This window comes from Lutra lutra, chromosome 8, assembly GCF_902655055.1.
Source record: "Lutra lutra chromosome 8, mLutLut1.2, whole genome shotgun sequence".
Taxonomy (NCBI): Eukaryota; Metazoa; Chordata; class Mammalia; order Carnivora; family Mustelidae; genus Lutra; species Lutra lutra.
The window spans coordinates 40465162-40492571 of NC_062285.1; the positions used below are offsets into that span (position 1 = coordinate 40465162).

Sequence of the window (27410 nt, forward strand, 5' to 3'; positions counted from 1 at the left end):
TACTGTATTTCTACTGATTTGTAAGGAAACCCACTCTCGTGGCGAAAGTGGAAGGACAAAGCACAAACTCGGCTTTGGTAGACCGGATGCGGAAGGGCAATGCCTTGGGAACGACGAGCGCAATCAGTTCTTCTCAGAGCGCACGCGCAGTTGCAAGAATGGCTGGTAATCATTGGAGGGCTGGTGGCAGGGGGCGGAGAGCTCCGGTGTCTGGTTTTGGGCGGGAATTGAAACCGCCGCTGCTGCCAACAGGAACTTGAAAGCTGCGAATTTTCAGCCTAGGAGGGGGCCATGGTGCGGCCTGTGAGGTGAGTAGTTCGTGACAGCGGCGGCGATGGGGAGAAAAAGCAGGAAGACGCTGTAGGCAACTTCGTCTACACACGATTGAGGGGAGAGGGCCAAATAGGACGGCGGTTAGCGACGGTGGGCTGGGATGGACGGTTTCTGGGAAGCTGTCCAGTGTCCACTGAGAGTCCCCCAATCCGTAGAAGTATCCTAGCATGCTAACTTTTTCCTTCTCTTTGCCTCCCTTCGCAGCTATTGCGGATTCTTTTACCCACCCATTCAAATAAGCCCTGGTTATGTTAGCGTTGGAACAGCGCTTTACATTTCACCTAGCTCCTGCTTGCGTGTTTTTTCATTTTTTCATCACTACAATTCTTTGATATAACAGTTTAGATATCCCCGTTTTTATCGATTTAAACTCCTAGGCATAAAGGACAATTTAGCTGAGTCACAGCTAGTGAGTGGCAGGGTAACACTCAAACCTAAATCTTCTGGCTCTAGATCCTCTGTGCTTTCCATTATACTGTTTGAAACTATTCCCCTTCTTAACCACAGTGGAGTGCTATGGAGGCCTAGAGTCAGGCACTCATTCAGAGAGTTTACTGGTATACTGTGCTGATTGTGGGAGGTTACATTCCAGTCAAGGGGTAAGGTTAGGGGACCACAAATCAGTACCGCAAAGTGATGGAGAGTGAGCAGGAAAAACTTATTTTAAATAGTGTAGTTAGGATGCACCTCTCTGCAGAGATAATACATGATCCGAGACATGAATGATGAGAATGAGAGAGCCAGTGAAAATCTGGGACAGTCCAGGTAGCGGGGACAAGAGCCAAGGCCCTGAACTTGACTATGTTTAGGGACAGAAAGAAGGCCCCTAAAGCTGTAGCATTAGCAAGCAGTGGAGAGAATTGTAGATTAGGTCAGAGAAATAGGTAGGAGCCAGAGTAGGTAGGACCTTGTAGGCTCTAGAAAGGAGTTTAGATTTTATTCTATGTAGAATGGGAAGCCAATGGAGAGTTTTAAGTAGAACAAGGAAATCTAATTTTGGCTTTATAAAATTCACTGGCTCCTGGTGGAGAAAAATGGAAGATGGGGTGACCAGAATGGGGACAGGGAAACCATCATATCATTGGATAGTGGTTTGGAGTAGGGTATTACCAGTGGACATGGAATGGGGCAGATAAATTTGGGATATATTTTGGAGATATTGCCGACAGAACTTGTTGGTGAAGTGAATGTAGACGTAAGGGGAAAAAAGAATCAAAGATGATTTCACAGTATTTTTGGCCTGAGCTACTTGAATGGATGATCCTTGTACTAATCAAGGTAGGGAAGACTAGGAAAGGGAACAGCTTTGAGTATGGGGGATCAGGAGTTCCATTTTTGAGCTCACGAAGTCTGAAATGGATTTAAACACCCAAATAGCGAAGACATAATCCTCTTGTCTGGAATATCAGTTGTCAAAGTACTGTCTACAGACCCCTAGGGTTCTCTGAAACCCTGTAAGGAGGTCCATGAGGTCAAAACTATTTTCATAGTAATCCCAAGACATCGCTCGCTTTATTCATCGTTCTGTCATTTGCACTGCAGTGGTGGCATAACTGCTGGAGGCTCAGCACAAATTAAGACCGTGGCACCAAACTCTACAAATATCTTTGTATTCATTACTGCTGCACATTCAGAGTACAAAAAAAAAAAAAAAGAGAGAGAGAGAGAGAAAATGCCAGTTTCACTTAAGACTGTGTTTGATGAAACAGTAAGAATTTTCATGTTATAGCTCAACTGTTGACTGTATTTCTTTTATTAAGAGGTTTTATTATATTTTACTATTATTCAGTCTTCAGAGTTACTAAAGGGGTTTTCGTATTTTATTCAGCTTTCAAATTCTTTAACTTCAAAGAGTAGGAGAGTGACACAGTTACATATGTACAACATAAACTACTTCTACAGTGATTGTCTTCAGGGAAAGCACTTGTGAGATTGAGTTGGGAGCTGAACTGACCTCTTTTTTCATAGAACACCATTTTGTTTGAAGGAACTGGCCTACTAGGTTATTCACACTTGTATTTGGCAGAAGATAGACAAGAAAACCACAATGCTGTTTTATTTAGTGCCTAGGGGAAGGGGGAAGAAAGTGAGTTCATTTTTTACCACTTTGAATATCACTTTCTTCTAATGGCTCTCTAAAGTAGTAGAAAGATTTGTTTCAGGTGGCAGGTACAAGTCACTCACCATTGTTTCATTGTCCAGTGCATAAAGAACATTATTTAGTATTGTGGGGAGATTTAAAAAAGAGAGACAATAGCTTTCAGTGTCAAGTTTATAATCTAATAAGGAGACAGAATGCACAGATAAAACTAACATACATGTAGCAGGAACTTATAAGTGCCCCACAGCAATTAAACAATATGTAAATTGTGTTAATGATATTGATTGTTTTTACTTTGATGGTTATCTGAATACATATTTTCCTTATCAGATGTATCAAGTATAGTTGTAATTATTTCAGCTAATGCTAAGTTCCAACTGTAAAATCAACTCGTGTTTCAAGTTTAAGTATTCTTTTTTTTTTTTTTTTTTAAGATTTTATTTATTTATTTGACAGAGAGAGAGATCACAAGCAGGCAGAGAGGCAGGCAGAGAGAGAGGAGGAAGCAGGCTCCCTGCTGAGCAGAGAGCCCGATGCCGGGCTCGATCCCAGGACCCTGAGATCATGACCTCAGCCGAAGGCAGCGGCTTAACCCACTGAGCCACCCAGGCGCCCTCAAGTTTAAGTATTCTTAAGAGAGTCAAAACACATTTTCCTTTACTCAGTGGTCTTAAGGATTGGAGGTGGGAAATTGGCATTTGTGTAATTAAATTTCTCTCTTGGTCATAGGCATAAGAAACCAATCAATTACTCACAGTTTGAGAATTCTGACAGCGATGGTAAGTGGAGATTCATATTTTTGCTTTAAAAATTTGGAAATTTATTTCCTCAGAATTTATATAACCTAGAACTCTAACATTGAACATATTGTCCAGGCGTATATGAGTTAGGGCTGTAAAAATGATGTTCTAAGCATTTGGGATGATTGTGCTGATAATTACACTGACAAGAATTATGTAGGTAAGTGATAAATGAACAGGGCCAGGTGAGATGGCTTTTTAGATCTAAACTATTCTAGGTTCATGTTTCTCATAGTGGGGTTTGTCTCCTCTTGTCCCTTTCCCTAAGAAGAAACACATTGTCTTTTAAAACACAAATGTGTTACAGAATATAATGTGAAATCCCCATTAATGGTACAATAAATAAAATCTTATATACCACATATTCTTTATCTATTCATCAGTCAGTGGACATTCAGGCTCTTTCCATAATTTGGCTATTGTAAATAATGCTGTTACCAAGAACCATAAGATACCTGGGAATAAACCTAACCAGAGAGATAAAGAATCTGTACTCGAGGAACTACAAAACACTCATGAAAGAAATTGAAAAAGACACAGAAAGATGGAAGAGCATTTCATGCTCATGGATCAGAAGAATAAACATTGCGAAAATGTCCATACTGCCTAGAGCAATCTATACTTTCAGTGCCATCCTGATCAAAATTCTACCAGCATTTTTCAAAGACCTGGAAAAACAATCCTAAAATTTGTATGGAACCAGAAGAGACCCTGAATTGCTAAGGAAATGTTGAAAAAGAAAAACACAACTGGGGACATCGTGTTGCCTGATTTCAAGCTTTACTACAAACCTGTGATTACCAAGACAGCATGGTACTGGCACAAAAACAGACACATAGACCAGTGGAACAGAGTAGAGAGTCCAGATATGGACCTGTAATTCTATGGTCAAATAATCTTTGACAAAGCAGAAAAAAAAAAAAAAAATCCAGTGGAAAAAAAGAGTCTCTTCCATAAATGGGGCTGGGAAAATTGGACAGCTACGTATAGAAGAATGAAACTCAACCATTCTCTTACAACCACACACAAAGATAAACTTGAAATGGATAAAAGACCTCAATGTGAGGCAGGAATCTTATCAAAATCCTAGAGGAGACCGTAGGCAGTAACCTCTTTGACATCAGCCACAGCAACTTCTTTCGAGACATGTCTCCAAAGGCAAAGGAAACAAAAGTGAAAATGAACTTTTGGGACTTTAAGATTAAAAGCTTCTGCACAGCAAAGGAAACAGTCAACAAAACAAAGAGGCAACTGACGGAATGGGAGAAGATATTCGCAAATGACACTACAAAGGGTTGATATCCAAGATCTATAAAGAACTCCTCAAATTCAACACACACAAAACAGATAATCATGTCAAAAAATGGTCAGAAGACATGAACAGACACTTCTCCAAAGAAGACATACAGATGGCTAACAGACACATGAAAAATGTTCATCATTACTAGCCATCAGGAAGATTCAAATCAAAACCACATTGAGATACCACCTTACACAGAATGACCAAAACTAACAAGACAGTAAACAACAAGTGTTGGAGAGGATGTGGAGAAAGGGGAACCCTCTTACACTGTTGGTGGGAATGGAAGTTGGTGCAACCACTTTGGAAAACAGTGTGGAGATTCCTTAAGAAATTAAAAATAGAGCTACCCTATGACCTTGGAATTGCACTACTGGGTATTTACCCCAAAGGTACAGATGTGGTGAAAAGAAGGGCCATCTGTATCCCAATGTTCATAGCAGTATTTACCCCAAAGGTACAGATATAGTGAAAAGAAGGGCCATCTGTACCCCAGTGTTCATAACAGCAATGGCCACAGTCATCAAACTGCGTAAAGAATCAAGATGCCCTTCAACAGACAAATGGATAAAGAAGATGTGGTCCATATATACTATGGAGTATAATGCCTCCATCAGAAAGGATGAATACCCAGCTTTTGCATGGACGGGACTGGAAGAGATTATGCTGAGTGAAATAAGTTAAGCAGAGAGAGTCAATTATCATATGGTTTTACTTACTTGAGGATCACAATGAATATTATGGGAGGATATTGGGAGATGGAGAGAAGAAGTGAGTTGGGGGAAATTGGAGGGGGAGACAAACCATGAGAGACTGTGGACTCAGAGAAACAAACTGAGGGTTTTGGAGGGGAGGAGGTGGGGGATTGGGTGAGCCCGGTGGTGGGTATTAAGGAGGGCACGTATTGCATGGAGCACTGGGTGTGATGCATAAACAATGAATTATAGACACTGAAAATTAAAATTAAATTTCAAAAAAATAATGCTGCTATAAACATCAGTCTGCATGCATCTCTTTGAATTAGTATTTTTTTGTAGTCTTTGGATAAATACCTACTAGTGCAATTGCTGGGTCATATATTTTTCAGCCATAAAGAAGAATGAAATCTTACTAATATGCAACGACAAGGATAGAGCTAAAATGTATGATGCTAAGTTAAATAAGTCAGAGAAAGACAAATACTGTATGATCTCACTCATATGTGGAATTTAAGAAACAAAACAGATGAAAATGTCAGGGGGCAGTGTGGAAGAGAGTCAAACCAAGAAATACACTATTAATTGTAGAGAACAAACTGATGGTTACCAGAGTAGGGATGGGTGGAGGATGGGGGAAATAGGTGATGGGGATTAAGGAGGGCACCACTTGTGATGAGTGCTGGGTGTTGGTTATAAGTGTTGAATTGCTAAATTCTAATAAATTAATATTACACTGAATGTTAACTAATAGGAGTGTAAATAAAAACTTGGAAGAAAAAAAAAAAAAGACCTGGAAGAAAGGTTAGGAGTAAGCTATACCCTATACGTGATTTTGACATATTTTTTTGTCTCTGCTATTAAGAGAATTTTGGTCAGAAAGTGTGAGAAACATTCAGTTAGATTACATTATACTTCGAAGTAGGTTTTGTATTTCTCAGACCACCAGAGCTTTCTGTGAGTCAAATGTTTTAGTAATCTTGAGATTTGAAGGAACCTGTTTTTTTGCTTTGGGCTCGACTATAAGTGTGTCTAAGACTTGGAAGAAAATAGTAGAGACTCTAACTTGTAGCTTTTTATTACTGTCATCAATAGGTCAGTAGATTTTTATAAATTGCCAGTTGTGTTCTAGACATAGTGGAGGTGGGGGGCAAGCCACAAGTTATGATATTCCTACTCGGGGAAGCTTGAAAGAGACAACATGTATTAATACTAATGCTGCAATTAAGACTGCATGTGTCAGAGGCTATGCACACGTGTGTCACGCATGAGTGTAAAAGCTATAGCAACAATTTTATGTTGAGTGTCACTGAAACTTTTTCAGTTTTTGCTAGCCTGGTAATTTAAAAATAAATGCCACGAAAACAAAGTTGAAAGCATGAATGATAATAAAGGTAAATAATACGCCAGCAATACTTTTTACGTTGTGGCAGTTAAACAATTTTCTTAATGTTTAAAACTTGAATGCACACCGTAATGAATTTCAACTGCTCAGAAAATGTTTTTATTTCTTACTTACTAAAAGCAATTTCATAGACGTTTATTTTTGACCCACACATAAATAGATGACTTTGTTTCTGCAACCGCACCTTTAAATAAGAAACCCAGAACAACACCGAAGGAGTTGAAACTAGAAACAAGGAAACCTAAGCTGAAGAATCTCCAGAAAGAAGATATCCCACTACAAGAGAAAACACCTAAAAAAAGGTGAGAGGTAAGACATAGAGTAAATATACATTAGCTGTGTTCATTTAAGAGAGAGAGAGATTCAAACTCTTGGTTTAAATTATTACTTGAGCAGAGTCGTAGGTATTATTTTATTTAGTGGGTGTAGGAGAACAGGGATGTAACATTCATCCCCTTCTGACTTTCTGCCTTAGAAATTCACAAACATGTAAGGAAATGCTCATTTAAGTATTAAGACAATCATAATTACAACGTTTAGGAGTTACAGCTACTTTGGTAGGACTCTGTACCTGTCTCTAAAGTCCTCAAGTCTTATAAGGCTACTTTGTTAAAAATTACATTTGTAAGGATAATTTTATAAAAATTAAACAATGTATTTTTCTGTAGATAGAAGATATTTTCTCTTTATATTGTTGAGAGTTGCCCAGCGCTGAGAAGTTCCTATAGTTTGTAGATGAATTCTGGATTTCCATTAGTTAGTACCAAAAGAGAAGAGAGAATGACGGAAGCAAGTCCCGAGAGGCCCCAAACCTGTAGAATGGAGAAGAGATGGGCTGAGGGGGAGTATTAACAAATGGAAGGTAGGGCATGATATGGTTCACTGCTGCAAGTGTGAGAAAAGTTGATTAACAAAGAGAAATTTACTCCACGTTCTTTTTCTTCTTTCTTTTTTAAAATTCATTTTTGTTTTTGAGCTGCTTGTACTACATTTTTTTTTAAAGGTTTTATTTATTTATTTGTCAGAGAGAGAGAGAGAGTGAGCACAGGCAGACAGAAAGGCAGGCAGAGACAGAGAGAGAAGCAGGCTCCCCGCTGAGCAAGGAGCCCGATGTGGGACTCGATCCCAGGACACTGGGATCATGACCTGAGCCGAAGGCAGCCGCTTAACCAACTGAGCCACCCAGGCGTCCTCTTGTACTACATTTTAAATACAGTGAAGAAAATAACCTACAAATGGACGAGAATATTTTCCAGTCATATAATTGATGGGGGATTTGTATTCAGAATATATATAGAACTTTTACAACTCTACAGTAAAAAGACTAATAACCCAATTTACAAAATGGGCAAAGGATTTGAGTAGACATTTTTCCAAAGAAGTTCTACAAATGGCTAATAAGCACATAAAAGATGCCTGACTTTCTTAGCCATTGGGGAAGAGCAAATCAAAACTGTGGTGAGGCAGTACTCGCACCCATTGAGATGGCCATAATCAAAAACACAGACAGAAACCACTGTTAAAGAGGATGTGGAGAAATTGGAACTCTCACACATTGTTGCTGGGAATGTAAAATGGTGCAGCCACATTGGAAAGCAGAGATAGCAGTTCCTCCAAATGTTAAATAAAGAGTTATTTTATAACCTGGCCAAAGTATATACCCAGGAGGAATGAAAACATACATACCCACACAAAAACTTGGACATGAAGAAGGTTCACAGCATTATTCATGATAGCCAAAAAATGGAAGCAATCCAAATGTCTACCAGCTGGTGAATGGATAAATAAAATATGGTCTCTGCACACAATGGAATACCATTCAGCAATAAAAATAAGTCCTGATATATGCTACAACATGGATGAACCTTGAAAACATGCGGAGCAAAAGAAGCCAGCCATGAAAGTCACATGTATGATTCCACTGATGTGAAATGTCTAGAATAGGTGAGTCCGTAGAAAGAGAAGGTAGATTAGTGGTTGCCAGGTGCTGCGGAGGGCTAAGCAGGGAGTGACTGCTAATGGATGTAGGGTTTCTTTTTGGGGTGATGAAAATGCTCTGGAATTAGATAGCAGTGATGGTTTCTCAACTCTGAACGTACTAAAAACTGCTGAATTGTACACTTTAAAAGGGTAAGTTTTATACTATGTGAGTTATATCTCAATAAAACTTGTTTTTAAAAAAATAATAAATCCCTCAAGGTACATCTCAGTATTTCATCTTTTTTTTTTTTTTTTAGATTTTATTTATTTATTTGACAGAGATCACAAGTAGGCAGAGAGGCAGGCAGAGAGAGAGGGGGAAGCAGGCTCCCTGCTGAGCAGAGAGCCTGAAGCGGGGCTCGATCCCAGGACCCTGAGATCATGACCTGAGCCGAAGGCAGAGGCTTTAACCCACTGAGCCACCCAGGCGCCCCTCAGTATTTCATCTTTTATGTAACTTTTTTTTTTTTTTTTAATTTTTGAGTTCTTTTCTTACATATCATAGCACTTTGAACCACCTTGAATAGGAGATATAATAATCTGCATGTGTAGGATAATTATTAGTATGTCTTATTTCCCTACCCTCCTCATTAACTGCAGACTCCTTGAGGGTACTTTTAGTATTCTATCTAGTGTGTGTCTCATACATAGTAAGTACTTGGTGACATAGTTGTTAAAACTGAGATTGGGAGGAACAGATGTTAAAAATCAGTTTAAGGGATGCCAGGGTGGCTCAGTGGGTTAAGCCTCTGCCTTCGGCTCAGGTCATGATTTCAGGGTCCTGGGATCAAGCCCCGCCTTGGGCTTTCTGCTCAGTGGGGAGCCCGCTTCCCCCTCTTTTTCTGTCTGCTTCTCTGTCTACTTGTGATCTCTCTATCAAATAAATAAATAAAATCTTTAAGAAAAACCAGTTTAATATAAGAGCTATAATGCTCGTCTAAAGGAAGTGTGAGTGAGGTCAAGGAAGATTTCTAAGTGGACTTTTGAGCCAAGTCTTTATTCTAGGTTGAGCAGGTGCTTGGAGTGGGTAGTTAGGACTGACATTACACAGAAAGGAAGCAGTACTTACAAGGGCGCTTGCTGCTCCTCTTTTCAGTCTCTTGTGCTAGATGTAATATGACATTACTACATATTAGCAGTGTTGTCAGTTATGATTATGATTACTGTTTAAAAACATTTTTGTGAGATTGGCAGCTCTTAAATAGTAATTCAGGAAAATCGCAGATTTTGCTGTTTGGTTGAGATTGATTTTTTAAAAACTCATTTTTATTTGTGTGTCCACTTTAGGATGGCTTTAGATGACAAGCTCTACCAGCGAGACTTAGAAGTCGCACTAGCTTTATCAGTGAAGGAACTTCCAAGAGTCACCACTGATGTAGAAGAGGCTCAAGATAAAAGTAACTTCATTTTCCATTTATTTATCTTTATAACCTTATTGTTTCTGTCATCATTTCCCATTTCACAGAGGAAAGAATAAAATGTTAACGCCTGGGACAACAAATGGAGCAGTTTGTAGAGGGCCCAGTTAGATCCGGCTGTTTATTCTGATGTGTAAATCTCTGTGCACACACACATCTCTGCTTCACACTCACTGTCAGCTTGCGGTCATGGATTATGAGCTTGGGTGTTCAAGTTACATTTTTGTTTACAGTGGACTTTTAACCTCTTGATCAAATGAATTGGTCTATACAGTCCTAACAATCTGCCTGTTTTCTCTCAAAATTCAAATCAGTTAAACATGACCTGTTGGTGGTAATTTTTATTTTTTACAGCGGTTAAAGATACTAGTTTGGTTAGCAAGCTCAGTGGACATAAGAGATGTGTGACTTGTGGATCTCTTTGGGTTTTTCTCCTTCGATTTTTCTGGCAACTGTGCAGCAGATGGCAATACTGATACTCTGGAGAGGCAGAAATCATTATTCCTGGAAAAGATAGTCAAACTGTTAAAATCCTTTTTGGATGAAGTTGTTTGGCTTAACTTATGCTGGAGGATATTTTTAGTTCATTAGCTTATTTAGGGGTATAGATGTTTAAATCAATATTGCCTCCAGTTTGGAAGTTATTGAGAATCTGTTGATTAGGGAGCCATTTAGTAATCAGGAAATTGAAGAAATGTAAAAAGAGGATTATCTTATATCCAAAAATTGAGAAAATGAAATTCATCTCTCTTCTGTAAGAGAGGGTAGAATACATGGCAGGATTTCCTTGGAAGTACCACTTCTCATAGATGAATGCACTTTATAGCAATGGGATTTAATAGTACCAATTATCATGACTGAAAGTCCTCTTGAAATACTTTAGATCATTTTAAGGCTATTACAATGATTGAAGAGGTTCTGTTAGTAAGAGCATGTATCTGCCTACGCGGAAATGATGGCTAATATTTATTGACTGTTTCCTATGTGCTAGGCACTACAGTAAAAAATTCCTACATGTGATTGGCGTTTAATCACCCACAATAAATCCAATTATTCCACACACTGTTTTTTTTTTTATCTCCATGCTATAGATGACGACATTAAGTCTTAGAGAGGATAAGCAACTTTCCCGTGGTTGTACAGCCAATGTAAGTGATAGAGCCTGAATTTAAACAGAAGTCTAAGTCTGTGTGATTTCAGAGCCCAAACTCCTAACCATATGCTAACCTTTCCAAGGTAAATCACTGTGTTCTGAGTTTGGATCATTTCTCTGTATCTGGGGACTTTTACATCAGAGCACCAATTTTCCTCTTTCTGCTCCTTGGCTGGTTAAGGTGCATCTGTATCTTTTTCCTTCTTCCTTTTCTTTAGGCACTGAAAAATGCGGCAGCAGCAGAATCAGAACAGTGACTAAGTCTCCCCATATCTCCAATTGCAGTGTGGCCAGTGATTATTTAGGTAAGTTTTGATATTAATAATAATATTTACTTATCAACATTGCTATTTTTCTGACTTTTATTTAAACACTGCCACCGTAGCTAGAACCAAGATCTTTAAATTTGTCAAGGTTCCCTTCTCCTCTTCTCCTTTGTTGCTTCGTATTTTAGTTTTCTTCCCTCTTACTACAGACCCATTTGCCTTTTCTTTTTCTTCCCTGGGGGAGGGCCTTGACGACCCCCGGATTCTAGCCAATAACTGTTGACCACGGAAGAAAGGGGCTCCAGTTTTTACCGTTTTTGGGGGGAAAGCCTCCTCAGTTGAGTCTCACACGTATCCTTAAACTGGACTCTCTCGTCAGGAGACTGATGTACTGGGATTGACCCAGGTCGAACTCTGTGATCTCTCAGAAGCAGCGGAGGGACGGAGCAGGGCACGTAAAAACAAGAGATGTGATAGAAGTCTATCCTGCAGCTCTTTCAATATTATCTGTGACAAAAAGTTTCCCGTTGGTTTTTACACCTCTCCTGAAGATTTGGATAAGATTACTGAGGAAGAGGATTTGCACGGTGCTCAAGGGAAAAGAAAAGCAGCATCAAAAGCTGTGGTACAACAGAGGAAGATTCTTTTGGAAGGCAGTGATGGCGACAGTGCTAATGACTCTGAACCAGACTCTGCAACTGGTGAGTTACATCCTACCTCAAAATTAAGCCTATGGAAATTCAGTCAAAAGTTCTTAGAGACCATTAATATATGTGAGGCACTGTGCTAAATGTTTGATATGTGCAAACTTGAGAACAAACAGGACAGTCAAATTCAGCTCTGCCATTTGGGGAGAAAGCTTTATGTGGAGGTGACCTTTTAGTTGTGCCTTGAAAAATGAGTAGCACTTAGGCAAAATACCAGGGCAAAATAGCATTCCTGACTGACAGAAAGGCATAAACAGTGGCATAGATAAGCACCCATATAAGAAGTCAGTGAGCCTGCGGGAGAGACTGTTACAGAAGAGGCTAAAGGGGCAGGTGGGCACAGGATCATGGAGGGTCTCAGGCCCACTCTGAGACCTGTAGACTTTTTTCTGTAGGTAGTGGAAATTCATGACATTTTGGGGTTGAAGTGAGATGAAACCTGTATTTTATTGTGACAGGTCTCAGACTCATTCAGAAATTAGGGCAGATGAGAAGGACATCATAGTATATTAATATAGATGACATAGATGACAGGACATCATAGTATATTAATTAAAACTTAAAATGAATAAATCCATAAATTTTTGCCAAATCAGGTGATATAGTTTGACAGATTTTAACATGCTCTTGACAAATGATTTTGTTCATCCGCATTCTGAAATCTTTGAGTATCTGTTCTGTGCATCATATTCTGGACACTAGGAATATAGCAGTGAACAACAACAATAAAAACCAGAGCTCCCTTAAGGAGTTTAAATTCAAGCGAGGGAACACAGACAATACTGAAATGTAGAATGTATCCAGTGTCATCGTAGAAGAGCCCTGAAGAAGAGGAAGGTAGTGTAGAGCTGTTTTACATGACCCGGGTCATACCGAAGCAGGCGGTCTTGGGGTCCTACTTGGAGAAACACAGACATAAGTGGAACGTCTGAAAGCAGGAGCCAGTGAAAAAAAACACCCTGGAGAAACAGTATAGGAGAGCACGGGCTGAACGCTCCCCAACTTAAGGTTACTGAATACGAAAAGCCCCACATGATAAAAATAACCCCTGTCAGTTTAAATGCTTTTTCAGGGTGATAACCATAGCACTGCTAGAATGTCGTTGCCGTTATCTGAGGCACGCTTGTCAGATCAATCCATAAACAAGTTTAAAGTTATGAATTGCAAGTCTACTTAGCATGCCAGTGAAATGAATTTGTCTTTAATAGTGGTTCAGATTATTGAATTATTTACTAATGGTTCAAATGTTTGCTTTCTCTGTGGAAATGAAATCACTTGCTTTGTTGGCTGGGTTTATATGGATTATGTTTCAGGCATGATAGGGATTTAAAAAGAGAAATATTGTGTTATTTGCATTTGAATTTCAGATAATCTCTCAAATCCTTTTATAAAAATAAGTTTTTATTGAAATTGTAATTTGGATAGTGACTTTATAGTTGCTTGTATGCCTTTAAAAGTAGTTAAAAATCTCTAAAATAATACACAAATGACCAAAAAGCATATGAAAAGACACCCAATATCGGTATCATTAGGGAAATACAAATCAAAATCACAGTGAGCTGTCATCTCACACCCATCAGAATGTCAAAAGCCAGAAAATAACAAGTGTTGGTGAAGATGTGGAGAAATCAGGACCCTCGTGCACTGGTAGTGGGATTTTCGCTGTGAAAAACAGGATGGCAGTTCCTCAAGAAATTAAAAATATAAGTTATCATATGGTCTAGCAATCCCACTTCCTGGTATGTATCCCAAAAGAATTGAAAGCAGGGTCTCAGATTTTAGCATACCCATATTTATAGCAACATTCTTCATGATAGTTAAGAGATGAAAGCAACCCAAATGTTCATTAGCGGATTAATGGATAAACACCATGTGGTCTCACATACAGTGGGGTATTCAGCCTTGAAAAGGAAGGAAATCCTGTCATGTGCTACAATTTGGATGGACCTTAAGGACTTTATGCTAAGTGAAATAAGCCAGTCACAGAAGACAAATACTGTGTCCACTTAGAAGAGGTATCTAAAACAGTCAGATTCATAGAAACAAAATAGAATGGTGGTTAGCAGAGATGGGGGAGAGGCAGGAATGGGAGTTGTTTAATGGGTACAGTTTCAGTTTTGCAAAATGAAAAAGTTCCAGAGATTATTGCACAACAATGTGAATATATTCAACATTACTGAACTCTACACGTTAAGAGGATTAAGATGGTAAATTTTATATTAATATGGTTTTTTTTAACCACAATTAGAAAATTTTTTAAAAGAAGATAATAATCATTTTTAAAAAGTAACTAGCTTGGTTTTAGGTTTTTCTTGTTTAGTTTTGCGTAAGCAAATATTTTTGAGATGAAATATGAGCCATAGTTCTGTGAGAGGAATAGATTTAATTTCAAGTTCTGTATAGTCAAATGGTGATTTAGGATATAGAAAACTCCAAAAATAGGAAAGAAAACATTTACTGAAATGCGTGCTTCTGGGGTTATGCTGGATATGAGGACTGCAAGAAATATTTCTAACTGAAAATTATTCTCCCTTCCTTTGGACGGATTCAAGACCTGTTAGCTGTTGGGAGGGAAATGTGGTTGTCATATGGTGATCTTATTGTGAAATCTGATTATTAGGGCCATTATCATTATAACTAGGACAGTAGTCAAAACAGGAAGCTATTGTGATAACTGATTTGTCAATAAATGGGATGTCCAAATCTTTAGATATGAGACTGGTTAGGACAATGGGAGAAAATAATGCTAAGTGTTTATATAGTAGTATACATTCTTAGATTCTAAGAATTATCCCTTATCTAGCATAATCTGTGGACTAAAATGACTGCTACTTGTCCAGCTCTTTGAGAGCTGGTTTGTCCCCACCCCCCTCCCACCCCCACCGGTTACATTATTTTGGTTTCCACCAAACTAACAGTACGGCTGTTCTCCCTATAAAATGCCCTGTGGTCCACCCTGAGAAAGAGTCCTTCTGTTGGAGGTTGCTGGCTCATTAGCTGTGGTGATAACTGCCTGCCGGCCTGTGCCATGGTTATACAAACTAAACTTTAGACAGAATTTTCTCCTTGTCTCTCTAACTTTTTCTGTTCCCTACCTGAGGATGCAAAAGCCTTATCCTATCATCTGGCTATGTAAGCTTCCTTAAGCTATCCCAGCCAGGCCTGCTTTACCTTTAAAATTGAAGGATAAACCTGTTCCTCTTCATGTTTAGTGTACTTTGGGGAGCAGTACAATCAATTTATTTTCTTTCACCCTAAGCCAGTGGTGACTGACAACTTTCCAGTCCCCTCAGAGGTGATTGCTTAGTGCACTTGAATGTGTAACTGTTTCAGACAACCTGAAGTTATTTTTGAGCGGGAGCCTTTTCTTGAGGGGATATGTCAGAACTTCCCCCTGCACTGACTCACCCTAGATGAGAAGAGAAGGATCATTGTGACCTTCCATAGAGAAAGAAAAATGAAAATTGGAGAGAACATAAGACTTCTCTTAAGGGCATCTGAAGATTCACAGAATCCATAACCCCACTGTTTAGGCCTGCCAGATTTGCCAATATGGAATTTTAATGACTTGGGATTCTGGGAGCTCTGTCTTCCCACCACCAAATTATTTAAACTACTTTCTTTGTTGCCTGATGATGATCAGTTGGACCCCATCTTAGAAAAGTTTGATGGAGTTTAGCCAGCTCCTACCATTTATCCTCTCAAGCCAAGAAAAGAATATATGCACTACCAATATTGTTGGATATATAGGACGTTTTGTCCTCCTAGAGTCTGTATTTTGAAATTTTGGAGAAACTCCACTACTTGCCCTCCCCACCTAGATCCTTTCGGAACTCCAGAAATAATTATTTGATTTTACAATGTACTATTTCTAGCAGCCTCCATGTGGTCTGCTGGTATTATACGGCTACTTCTATGTAACCCAGTAATCATTATGCGAGTATGCGGGTTGATTACTCTCATACCTGTTTTTAAGTTTTTATTTGTGTGGAAAGACAAAATAAGGAAATCGCAATTTGAAGATCATAAAGATGTTATTTAGGCAAAGACCATCAATGGAGGGCTGATGAGGACCTTCACAATGAGAGTTTGGGCAGCTGAGCCAACTAAGAGTAGGACAGATGTTATGTGCTTTGTGTACTGATACAATATGGAGTACAGAGCATCACTCATGAAGTGATCACTTAGGAAAAAAAATAAGGTGAGCCTCATTCTAATTGAGCCTTGAGAAAATTCCTACTCACAGAGTAAGCTAAATGATACCATGAGGAAGAAAACAGACAAATCCGGAATGTTGGAAGTTCTATAGGACATCTGACCTGGTTACTTCAACAACTCAGAGGCATTGGGGTGAAAAGGGAAGGGATACTGCTCTTTTTAAAAGTGATTAATATTGACTGTGTAGAAGACGATACCAAGAAACTATTGTTGATACTGTAAGATATGATAATGACATTGTTGTGTTAAAAAAAAGCCCATTTTTCAGAGACATACTCAGAAGTATCTAGAAGTGTAATGACCTGATGTCTCAGATTTATTTTAACATACTCCGAGCAGGGAGGGGAAGAGAAGACGAGAGAGATGAAACAAATGTAGGAACGTATTGATGAATATTGAGTCTGAGCGGTAGTTTATTATTGTCTATTGCTGTATATGCTTGGGAATGTTTATGTAAGTTATTTTTTATATAAAATATTATTTCCTACAGATAGGTAAGTATTATATACGGTGAGCATAACAGTGGTTATCTCTGAGTGGCAAGGTTAGGAGTAGATTTTCTTTTGCCTTGATATTTCTTTTTTTCTTTTTTTTTTTTTTTTTTTAAGATTTATTTATTTATTTGACAGGGAGAGACTTAGCTAGAGACAGAACACAAGCAGGGGGAGTGAGAGAGGGAGAAGCAGACCAGCAAGCGGGGAGCCCAAGGTGGAGCTTGATCCCAGGACCCCAGGATCGTGACCTAAGCCGAAGACAGACACTTAACAATTGAGCCACCCAGGCACCCCTTGCCTTGATATTTCTTTGGTGTGCTCTATATTTCCTGCAATAAGTATGTACTATTTTATAATATAGAAAATGTAAGGAAGTTTTTATAAATACAGTACTACTACTTATTTACACTTAGTATTCAGAATTTATTATTTATAAGACATGATGTTCTGACTCCCCTCCCCTGGCCTTCCCCAGAACAGAAGAATCATTGCTTAACTATCAGATATTCTTTTTTCTTTTTAATTTAATTTTATTTAAATTCATTTAAATTCATTAAATTAATTAACATATCCCGTATTATTAGTTTCAGTGCTCATTACATCATGTGCCCTCTTTAATGTCCATCACCCAGCTACCCCATCCCTTCAATCCCCTTCCCCTCCAGCAAACCTCAGTTTTTTCTTAGAGTTAAGAGTCTCTCATGGTTTTTCTCCCTCTCTGATTTTGTCTTATTTTATTTTTCCCTCCCTTCCCCTAAGATCCTCTGTTTTGTTTCATAAGTTCCACATATGAGTAAGATTGATAATTGTCTTTCTCTGATGGACTTATTTGGCTTAGCAAATACCCTCTAGTTCCATCCACGTCATTGCAAATGGCAAGATTTCATTTTTTGATGTCTGAGTAATTCCTCTGTCGATGGACATCTGGGCTCTTTCTGTAGTTTGGGCTGTTGTGGACATTGCTGCCATAAACATTGAGATACAGGTGCTCCTTCAGATCACTATGTTTGTATCCTTCGAATAAATACCTAATAGTGCAATGCTGGGTCATGTGTTTTTAGCTTCTAGAAGAACTAAAGTGGCTCACCAGCTTGCATTCCCACCAGCAGTGTAAGAGGGCTCCCCTTTCTCTGCGCCCTTGCTAACACTTGTTGTTTCCTGACTTGTTAATTTTAGCCATTCTGACTGGCATGAGGTGGTATCTCATTGTGGTTTTGATTTGTATTTCCTTGATGATGAGTGATGGTAAGCATTTTTTCATGTGTCTATTAACCATTTGTATGTCTTCTTTGGAGAAATGTCTGTTCATGTCTTCTGCCCATTTCTTGACTGGATTTTTTGTTTTTTGAGTGTCGCGTTTAATAAAGTTCTTTATAGGTCTTGGACCTATCAGATCTTTTATCTGATAAGATATTTGCAAATATCTTCTCCCATTCTGTAGGTTGTCTTTTGGTTTTGTCGACTGTTTCCTTTGTTGTGCAGAAGCTTTTTATCTTGATGAAGCCCCAAGAGTTCATTTTCGTTTTTGTTCCTCTTGCCTTAGGAGACATGTCTAGCAAGAAGTTACTGCAGCCAAGGTCACAGAGGTTGCTGCCTGTCTTTTCTTCTAGGATTTTGATGGGTTCCTGTCTCACATTTAGGTCTTTCATCCATTTTCAGTTTATTTTTGTATGTGATGTAAGAAAATGGTCTAGTTTCATTCCTCTGCATGTGGTTGTCCTATGTTCCCACCACTATTTGTTCAAGAGACTGTCTTTTTTCCATTGGATATTCTTTCCTGCTTTGTTGAAGATTAGTTGACCATAGAATTGAGGGTCCATTTCTGGGCTCTCTATTCTGTTCCACTGATCTATGTGTCTGTTTTTGTGCCAGTACCGTACTGTCTTGATGATTACAGCTTTGTAATAGAGCTTTATTAGCTCTTTATTAGCTCTGAGTCTGGAATTATGATGCCACCAACTTTGGTTTTCTTTTTCAACATTCCTTTGGCTCTTCGAGGTCTTTACTGGTTCCATACAAATTTTAGGATTATTTATTCCAGCTCTGTGAAAAATGTTGATTTCTAGAGCAGCTGTAGCTAGTTAACCTATCACCTCTCTGGCTTGTATCATCCCATATAATACAGAGAAGAGCTTGTGGAAAATGAGAGGTTTGTCCCAAATGAAATCATACATAAGATTATCAGTTAAGATGTTGTGGTATGTTTAGTCTCTTCTCGATTTCCACTGGGTTTTTATTCTAGAATGTTGATTTAAAAAAGTATACTATTATTATTACCATCAAGGTCCTTGTTTTGAAGGAGTTGCTAATATAATATCATGCCCTACCATTCTTCTTAAGTTACTAAATTAAATTGGAAAAATTGAAAGTAAAGAGAACTGATGGAAAATTATAATGATAATAATAAGAACAAACAGTTCTGTTTTCCTTGTTGTTTGCCAAATGTTATTCTAAACGCTCTACCTGTATTAACTCATTTAATCTGCACAAAACCCTCTGATGTAGGCTTTATGATGGTCCTCATTTTATACATAGGAAACCTAAGCACAGTGAAGTGAGCAGACTATCTGAGGCCCTCTGTAAGCAGAGGGGCCAGGATTCCAACCCAGGCAACCACGCTCTCAGTCCTGCCGTGCCCAGCAGAGTGCGAGCTGCCCAAGAATTTAGTGCAAAGGCAGTAAAGTCAAGGCAATAGAAACCTCACTTTGTTTTAAAATTGAAGTGAATTGACATACAGTGTTACATTAGATTCAGGTACACATGGAAGCCTCACTTTTTAGAACAAAGATCGGTGTGTAATCCTCTGTTTTAGGTGAAGAGTCTGAGGACGACTCTGATTTTAGTGAGAGTGAAGATGATGACGAAGACTTCACCATGGGAAAAAATAAAGCAAAAGAAATTAAAAAGAAAGAAGTGAAGGTAAAATCCCCAGTTGAGAAAAAGGAGAAGAAGCCTAAATCCAGATGTGATACTTTGGGTAAGCTTAGTGCAAAATACTTAATTTTATAAAGGAAATATGTTTGGTTTATTTAATGTGTTTTTCTTCTCTCTGCCTTTTTTTTTTTTTAACTTTTTGCCAGTGTTCACTTCTAGCTAAGGTACATAGGAGGAAGGGGGGCGGGGAAGGGAGAAAAGCAGACGAGAGTTCTAAGCCCCACTACCTATGGAGCTCTTAACTAGAATTCCCCTCCTGTGGCACTGACGACCACCCTAGACAGCTAGGGTTACCTGCATTTTACGGTGAGAAAACTGAGGCTCACGTTCAATAACTTGTTGAAATTCTTACGAATAATTATTTGAGGAGCTGGAATTTGCACCCAGTTTTATCCATTTAGAGCCCAAACTGTAGCCACTGGACCATATTTTTTCCAGACAATGAACAGGGAAGTTTGCATGATTCTCATTTCTTGCTTTCATGCTTACCTTAGTCTTTGATTTGAGAACCCTTTTGCCACGTGTTTAGGGCTTCTTTGGTTTTTCAAAACAAATTACGTTAGAAACCATTTTTATAGTAAAACTTGGAATTTATGACAACTTGAGCACGGAATACCTGTTTCTTATGTAAAAGAAGACAGGATATTCTTGAATTCATAATATATGATAGATTATTGTAAAATATAACCTACATTAACCTGATTTTTCTTTCCTTATTGATATATATTTTTATGTCTTAGTTCTTTGAAACTAAAATTTCCATTATTTGGACTCCCCCTATTAGTCGTGGGAGCTGCTTTCACTAAAATAGCATGGTGCTGAGTACTTACTAAGAAATGACAACTAAATACTGATTGAGGCATATTCCTCCCTCCACTATATTTTGAATTAATGAGGTTCTAATTAGTGTCTTTTTATTTTTTTTAAAGATTTTATTTATTTAAGAGAGAGAGAGAGAGCATGAGCTGGGGGCCAGAGGGGCAGAGGGAGAGGGAGAAGCAGACTCCCTGCTGAGCAGAGAGCCGGATGTGGGGCTGGATCCCAGGACCCTGAGATCATGACCTGAGCCAAAGGCAGACGCTTAACCGACTGAGCCACCCAGGCATCCCAGTTAGTGTCCTTTTAAATTGACAAAGTCATCTGGTTTTGAGAAAGTAGATTTTAGGCACAGAGGGTTTTAGAGAGAAAGTAGTGTATTAGTTTCTGAGTGCTGCCATGACAAATTACCACAAACATAGTGGCTTAAAACCACAAATTTATTAACTTGTAATTCTGTAGGCCTCAAGTTCAGAGTGGTTCTCACTGCACTAAAATCAAGCTATAGGCAGGACTGTGTTCCTTTTTGGAGACTCTGGGGGAAATTTTCCTTTTCCTGCCTTTTGGAGCATCTAGAGGCCACCTGCATTCTTTGACTGATGGTCCACTTTCACCTTCAAACCAGCAAAGGCAGGGACTTTCTCACATCACATCACTGATTCTCTCTTTCTCCTGCTTTTCACTTTCACTTATAAGGACGTTGTGCGTACTTTGGGCCACCCAGATAATTCAAGACAAACCCCTCATCTCAAGATCCTTAACTCAGTGCCATCTGCTAAGCCCCTTTGCTGTGCCCTGGCATTTGCAATATGGACGTCTTTGGGGCCATTCTTCTGCCGGCCACAAACAGATATGAAAAAGTCATTAACAACATGAACATGTTTTATATTTTCTTTGGACATTTGTTTATACTTCCTCACTAAGACACACAAATAAAATGTCAGTTTCCACATTGGAATTTACCATTTCAAGTCTTCTATACACCTTAAAGCATGTTGCTTCACAAGGAAGTTTAATATGTAATATTAGAAGTAAAATTTACCTGCTAAATAATGGGATTAGGAATCAGCAAAGAAGGATTATTTTTCTAGCCCCATTAATAAGGTATTGAGTAACTTTTGAGAGTCTTTATTCAAGCACATGCTACAGTTTCTCCCTTGATAGAGAAAATCTCGAGAGCTGTGCTGTCCAATATGATAGTCACTGGCCACATGCAGCTATATTAGATTTAATTAAAGTTAAATAAACTTTGAAAGTCACTTCCGTGGATTTGCTAACCACATTTATTTCAAGTGCTTAATAACAACATGTAGCTAGTGGTTATCACATGGACAGCACAGAATTTCCATCGTAGCAGAAAAACTTCTGTTGGACAGTGCTCATCTAGGATCTAGATGTTAACATTAAGAAGAGTATATGATGAAAATTTATGTATTCATATGCGTTTAGATATCCCTTAAATCATGTCATAGTAAGCATTATCTAAAAGTGAGTTTATATTTCACCTGTCCTCCTCCCTTCATTTCCAGCACATCCCTCAAAAAAAAAAAAAAAACAAAAAAAAAAACAAAACCTAGTCCCATTCGTATGCTTATTCTCTGGGTAAATGACACCATCAGGCAGTGTGCCCATGACAGGAACTTGCAAGTCATGATTATTTCTTTGTCTCCATCACCACCTGCCCCCATCTAATTCTTAGAAGATCTCCAATCTGTTGTTCTTTCCTCCATTCACCCCTGGTTCAGGCCCTTATCACCTCTACCTTAGAGTACCTTAAGAGCCTTCTAAGTGGTCTGCTTGTCTTACCCTACCATCAGAGAGATGTATTCAGAACACAGGTTTTCCTGAGAAAAATCAGTACCTGATTGTGACTAACCAGACTCCTTCCATGGTGTGCAAAACTCTGCATCAGTGATGTGCACCCTGTCCATCTCTCACCTTCCTATCCTTGACCTTCCTGTTCTTATCTAGCCATCCTGAACCGGCAGCTCTCCTAGAACCGGCTGCATTCTCCAGCTTTGCATGCTCTTCTCCCTCTGCCTAGAAAACTTTCCTCTCTCTTTACTTTGCAGCCTTGATCTGGCTCAAACTATCCTCAGACAACCTCCCTGTGACCTGTTAAACCTATACACATACATACATAGATTGTAGGTTCCCTCCTACTGTGCATACCTCTAGAGTTGTCTTCTGTCTCATCACACTGCGCGATACACATCTCATTGCTTTTTTTCCCCTTCTTACTAGAGTCTAGTGACTGCACTCTATTAGAGTCTAAGTTCCTTGGGAACAAGATCCCTGAGCTATACTCTTTGTAACCCTAGAGCCTAATGTATCGTCTCATTGACACGTACTGATGAGACACTGGTATGTCCTGGCTGCACATATAGACTTGGGAGGTGGACCTTGTTCCTAATCCTGGCTCAGGTACTTAATCAGCTACCAGACTACAGGCAGATTGCTTGGGCTCTCCCCCTTATCTGATAGTGGGGATAGGAATATCTGTATCAGAATTGCTCAGAGAGTTAAAAGTAATGTATGTGGTGTGGGTACCATACTGCCTCGCCTACAAATGCTCATCAGAGATGACTATTCTCAGGCTCTCAGTGAATGTAAGCATTTTCCAAATTTATGATATTGCCTTTTTAATTTTTATAAGTTTATGTAACTTAATAATTTTTATATCTACATGCTAGATTTAATCTTCCTCTGTGCAAAACTTTTTATATGTTTATATTTTTTAAATTTTATTTTATTTAAATTCAGTTAATTAACACAGAGTCCATTATTGGTTTTGAAGGTAGAGTTCAGTGATTCCTCGGTTGTGTATAACACCCAGTGCTCATTACTTTCTCTCTCTCGTTCCATATATATGTGTATATATATGTGTATACATTTTATTTATTTATTTATTTATTTATTTATTTATTTATTTATTTTTAAGAAGCGACTTCAAGAGACTCTGCTCCAGCTGCTGTGAAATCAGAATCTCAGCCTTCACCAAAAAAGGTTTCTCTTCCTTCAGAGGCCACTAGGAAACCATTACAAATACGCAGCCCTTCAGCTGAAAGCAGAAAACCTAAGTGGGTCCCACCAGGTATGGCATATTTCTTGATCAAGGGCAGGGGCTTGGAAAATTATCACTGGCTGATTTTTTCCTCTAGTTTTAAGTGTCACACCATATCGTTACATACTTTTCAAAACCAAGGTTTTTAATTACTGCATTTATTCATCATATGTCATTCCCTTATACTGAGCATTGAGATTGTTTATTATTTTCTCAGCATCATAAATAAGGTAATAAGCACAAACATCCTTATTTTTAGAAATCTGTGGGCACATTCTTGATTATTTTCTTAGGACAAATTCCTAGTGGTGGATTTACAGTGTCAAAGATTGTTAACATTTAACATTCCTGATATTTATTTTTGGTAACAAACCTTTTTGCTCAAGACCCGCTGGTCACAGTCTGACTGAAGCCTCAGGACCTGTACATGGTCTTGCAGCATTTAACAAATGCCCTTGCAGACTTGACTTCTCTTTGGTTTATTTGTTTTGGTTTTTTTTTTGTTGGTTTTTTTGGGTTTTTTTTGCTCTACAACCAAGTCTCACTGATTCTTCAAGAATTCTTTGACCTTCATTTATCTTGGCATTACCAAAAACCTAGTCCAGGCCCTGTCCAGTTTATGCCCAAACTACCTGTGGCTTCCTAAGTAGTCCTATATCCACTTTCTCTCCCCCAACCACATGCACCCTCTAGTCCAGGGAAACAGATACCATTTTTCTTCCTTAAACACCGTGTATGTCGTCTTCTGTCAGAGCCTGTCTGTGTCCATTTTCTGGTCTTTTATCTATCCTCATTTTCCCCCTCTCCTTCTCTAAGACACTCCAAATCTACTCATATCTTTTCACTTACATTTCTTGATTGGCCCACAGTCGTCACCCCCTGATGACTAGGTACTAATAGACAGATTTCAGTCAGTATTTTTCAGAGTCAGTATTTTTGTATTGCTCCCTCATGTTTATAGCAGCGTTATCAACAATAGCCAAATTACAGAAAGAGCCCAGATACCCATTAACTGATGAATGGATAAAGAAGATGTAGTATATATATGAAATGGAATATTACTCAACCATCCAAAAGAATGAAATCTTGCCATTTAGATGGAACTAGAGGGTATTATGCTAGGCAAAATAAATCAGTAAAAGACAAACACCATATGATCTCACTCATAGTGGAATTTAAGAAACAAAACAGAAGAACACAGGGGAAGGGGAAAAAAAAGGAAGGAAGCCATTAGAGACTCTTTCTAAATTTATTTTATTTATTTTTTCTTTTCTTTTTTTTTATTGTGTTATATTAGTCATCATTAGCTTTTGATATAGTGTCCCATGATTCATTGTTTGCGAATAACACCCGGTGCTCCATGCCATCCATGCCCTCCTTAGTACCCATCACTGAACTCACCCATCCTCCCACCCCTCTTCCTTTCCTTTTTCCCAAAGTCCATAGTCTCTCATGGTTCTTTTCCCCCTCTGATTTCTCCCATAAGAGACTCTAAACTATAGAGAACAAACTGCAGGTTGCTGGAGGGGAGACGGGCGGCGGAGAGGGGTAATGGATGATGGGCACTAAGGAGGGCACTTATTGTGAGCAGCACAGGGTGTTATATGTAAGTGATGAATCCCTCAATTCTACTCCTGAGACTAGTATTACATTATATGTTATTAGAATTTAAATAAAAACTTGAAATATTAAATAAAAAGCGTTACTAAAAAAAGAGTGCAGTCTGAGACTGCATGGTTACTTAATGTCTCTTTTTTTTTTTTTTAAGATTTTATTTATTTATTTGACAGAGAGAAATCACAAGTAGGCAGAGAGGCAGGCAGAGAGAGAGGAGGAAGCAGGCTCCCTGCTGAGCAGAAAGCCCAATGTGGGGCTCGAACCCAGGACCTGGGATCATGACCTGAGCCGAAGGCAGCGGCTTAACCCACTGAGCCACCCAGGCGCCCCTACTTAATGTCTCTTAATTACTACCTTTCATCTTGTGAAATATAAGGCACATATTGACTCAACAGTTGCACACACTACTCAGTGCTCACCATGATAAGCATAGTCCCCACCTGTCCCCATGCAACGGTGTTACACTGTTACTGACTATATTCCCTATGCTGAACTTTTGATCTCCATGATTTATTTATTTCATAACTGGAAGTTTGTGTCTCTGAACCCTTTATCCCCCTTATCTGTTTCACCATCTACTCCCACCCCTACTCAGAGAAGGACAAATGCTGTATCATGTCACTTAAATGAACTAGTATAAATAAATAAAAAGAATATTCGTCATGTTTACAATAGTATTTGAAAAAATAGATTCAAGGAGTATTTGTAAGAATTGCAGCATTTTCAAAAATGCATTGGATTTTCCTGCTACTTTAGAAATTATAACTTCATGCATTTCTTTGTGTCTTTATAACCAGTATTAGTTGCTTCCAACTTACCTGTTTCAGCTTTTGTACATAAAGTTTTGGTGTTATTATCTTGCTTTCTGAGCATGTTTGAAAATAGGCAGTGCTGTATTCTTTCTGCCCTTTATACTGTTGATTCTTTTGATCTTGTTTATAACTTGATAGAACTTGTATACCACAGTAATCCATACCTACTTTTTGTTTATTTTTTGCATCTTCTGTTTTATAAGTTGATCATTGTTAAGAGATTGCAAACATACTGAGCATCAGGTGATATGTTTTCTTTTAGCAACTTCTGGAAGCAGCAACAGCAACAGGAGCCCACTGGCAGGGGTGTCTGTTAAGTCTCCAAATCAGAGTCTCCGCCTTGGCTTGTCCAGATTAGCACGAGTTAAACCTTTGCATCCAAACGCCGCTCATAGCTGAGTGTGGCAGTAAACAAATGTTTGATTAAGAGAATCAGAGTTTTACAATGTGTTTCTATTTGAATTGTGTTTCTGTTTAAGGAAGGTGTGTCATAATATAAAGGAATCTTTTAATGTCATGTGAATTGCCTCTGCCTATTTTGTGAAGATGTTCTCTGAAGCTGTTCAAGACTTCAAGAAGAAAATTGTTTATAAGAATTATCTTGTGGTGTCATTTCCTCCTGAAGAATGTATTCTCTTTTTCCTGTGTTTATAATAAGGCATTGTCATTAAGTGATTGTCCCTTCGACAAGGAGGAAGTCCATGTTGCATACTGCTCTTTTCTAGTAAAATGGTGTTGCTTTCTAGCTTTGTCTAATTTATGGCACCTTAAGTTTCACTGTTGAGAATTTATCTGGCGAAAGGAAACATTCCCATTTTTCCCAGGAGACATTTCTGAAATCTTAAGTTACATGATCAGTTTTACTGCAAAGATGTTTCATATTTTAGCCAATATTTTTATAGTAAGAATTCAGAATTATTTTGCACATTAAATTGGTTGCTATAATGTGGCATATGTCTCCTACTCAGAAGTAGATGTTTATTGTATAGCCAACAGAATTACATGAGATTTTATGAAGCTCTCATTGTCAAAACCTGTAATAAAAGTGGAAGAGTCTCGGTGTGCTCTTTTTCTTGATACCGTTACATCCGTCTATCTCTGATTGTCTACATTTCATGATTAAATGAATGTTTTGCGCAAAAAAAAAAAAAAGTTAAGTCTTTTTGTTGTAACTATAAGGTGGGGGGGCTGTTTCTTAGAATCATCACTTCATGTTAAGCCAGTGCTATAGAGGGTGGCCAAGTAATTAGTCATCCCTATTATGACACATCTATATGACAGATGATACAGCTCTTCA

The 27410-nt window shown here is 38.5% G+C and overlaps 1 protein-coding gene across 4 annotated transcripts; it reads left to right on the forward strand.

Annotated features, from left to right (window-relative positions):
- Window positions 1–151: 151 nt before the first annotated feature.
- On the forward strand, window positions 152–27265 carry RAD51AP1 (RAD51 associated protein 1). 4 transcript variants are annotated; one of them, XM_047742714.1, is made up of 9 exons: window positions 154–308; window positions 3164–3213; window positions 6795–6936; window positions 9902–10011; window positions 11404–11490; window positions 12003–12152; window positions 19683–19847; window positions 23565–23714; window positions 26376–27265. In XM_047742714.1, exons 1-9 carry the CDS (start codon window positions 292–294, stop codon window positions 26510–26512), a joined length of 1008 nt encoding a protein of 335 aa, XP_047598670.1. In that variant the 5' UTR covers window positions 154–291; the 3' UTR covers window positions 26513–27265. The 4 variants fall into 4 exon arrangements, with proteins under 4 accessions (XP_047598672.1, XP_047598671.1, XP_047598670.1 ...); XM_047742713.1 differs by having other exon boundaries at window positions 155–308; window positions 23562–23714; XM_047742716.1 differs by lacking the exon at window positions 19683–19847 and having other exon boundaries at window positions 152–308; window positions 23562–23714.
- The last annotated feature ends 145 nt before the right edge of the window (window positions 27266–27410 follow it).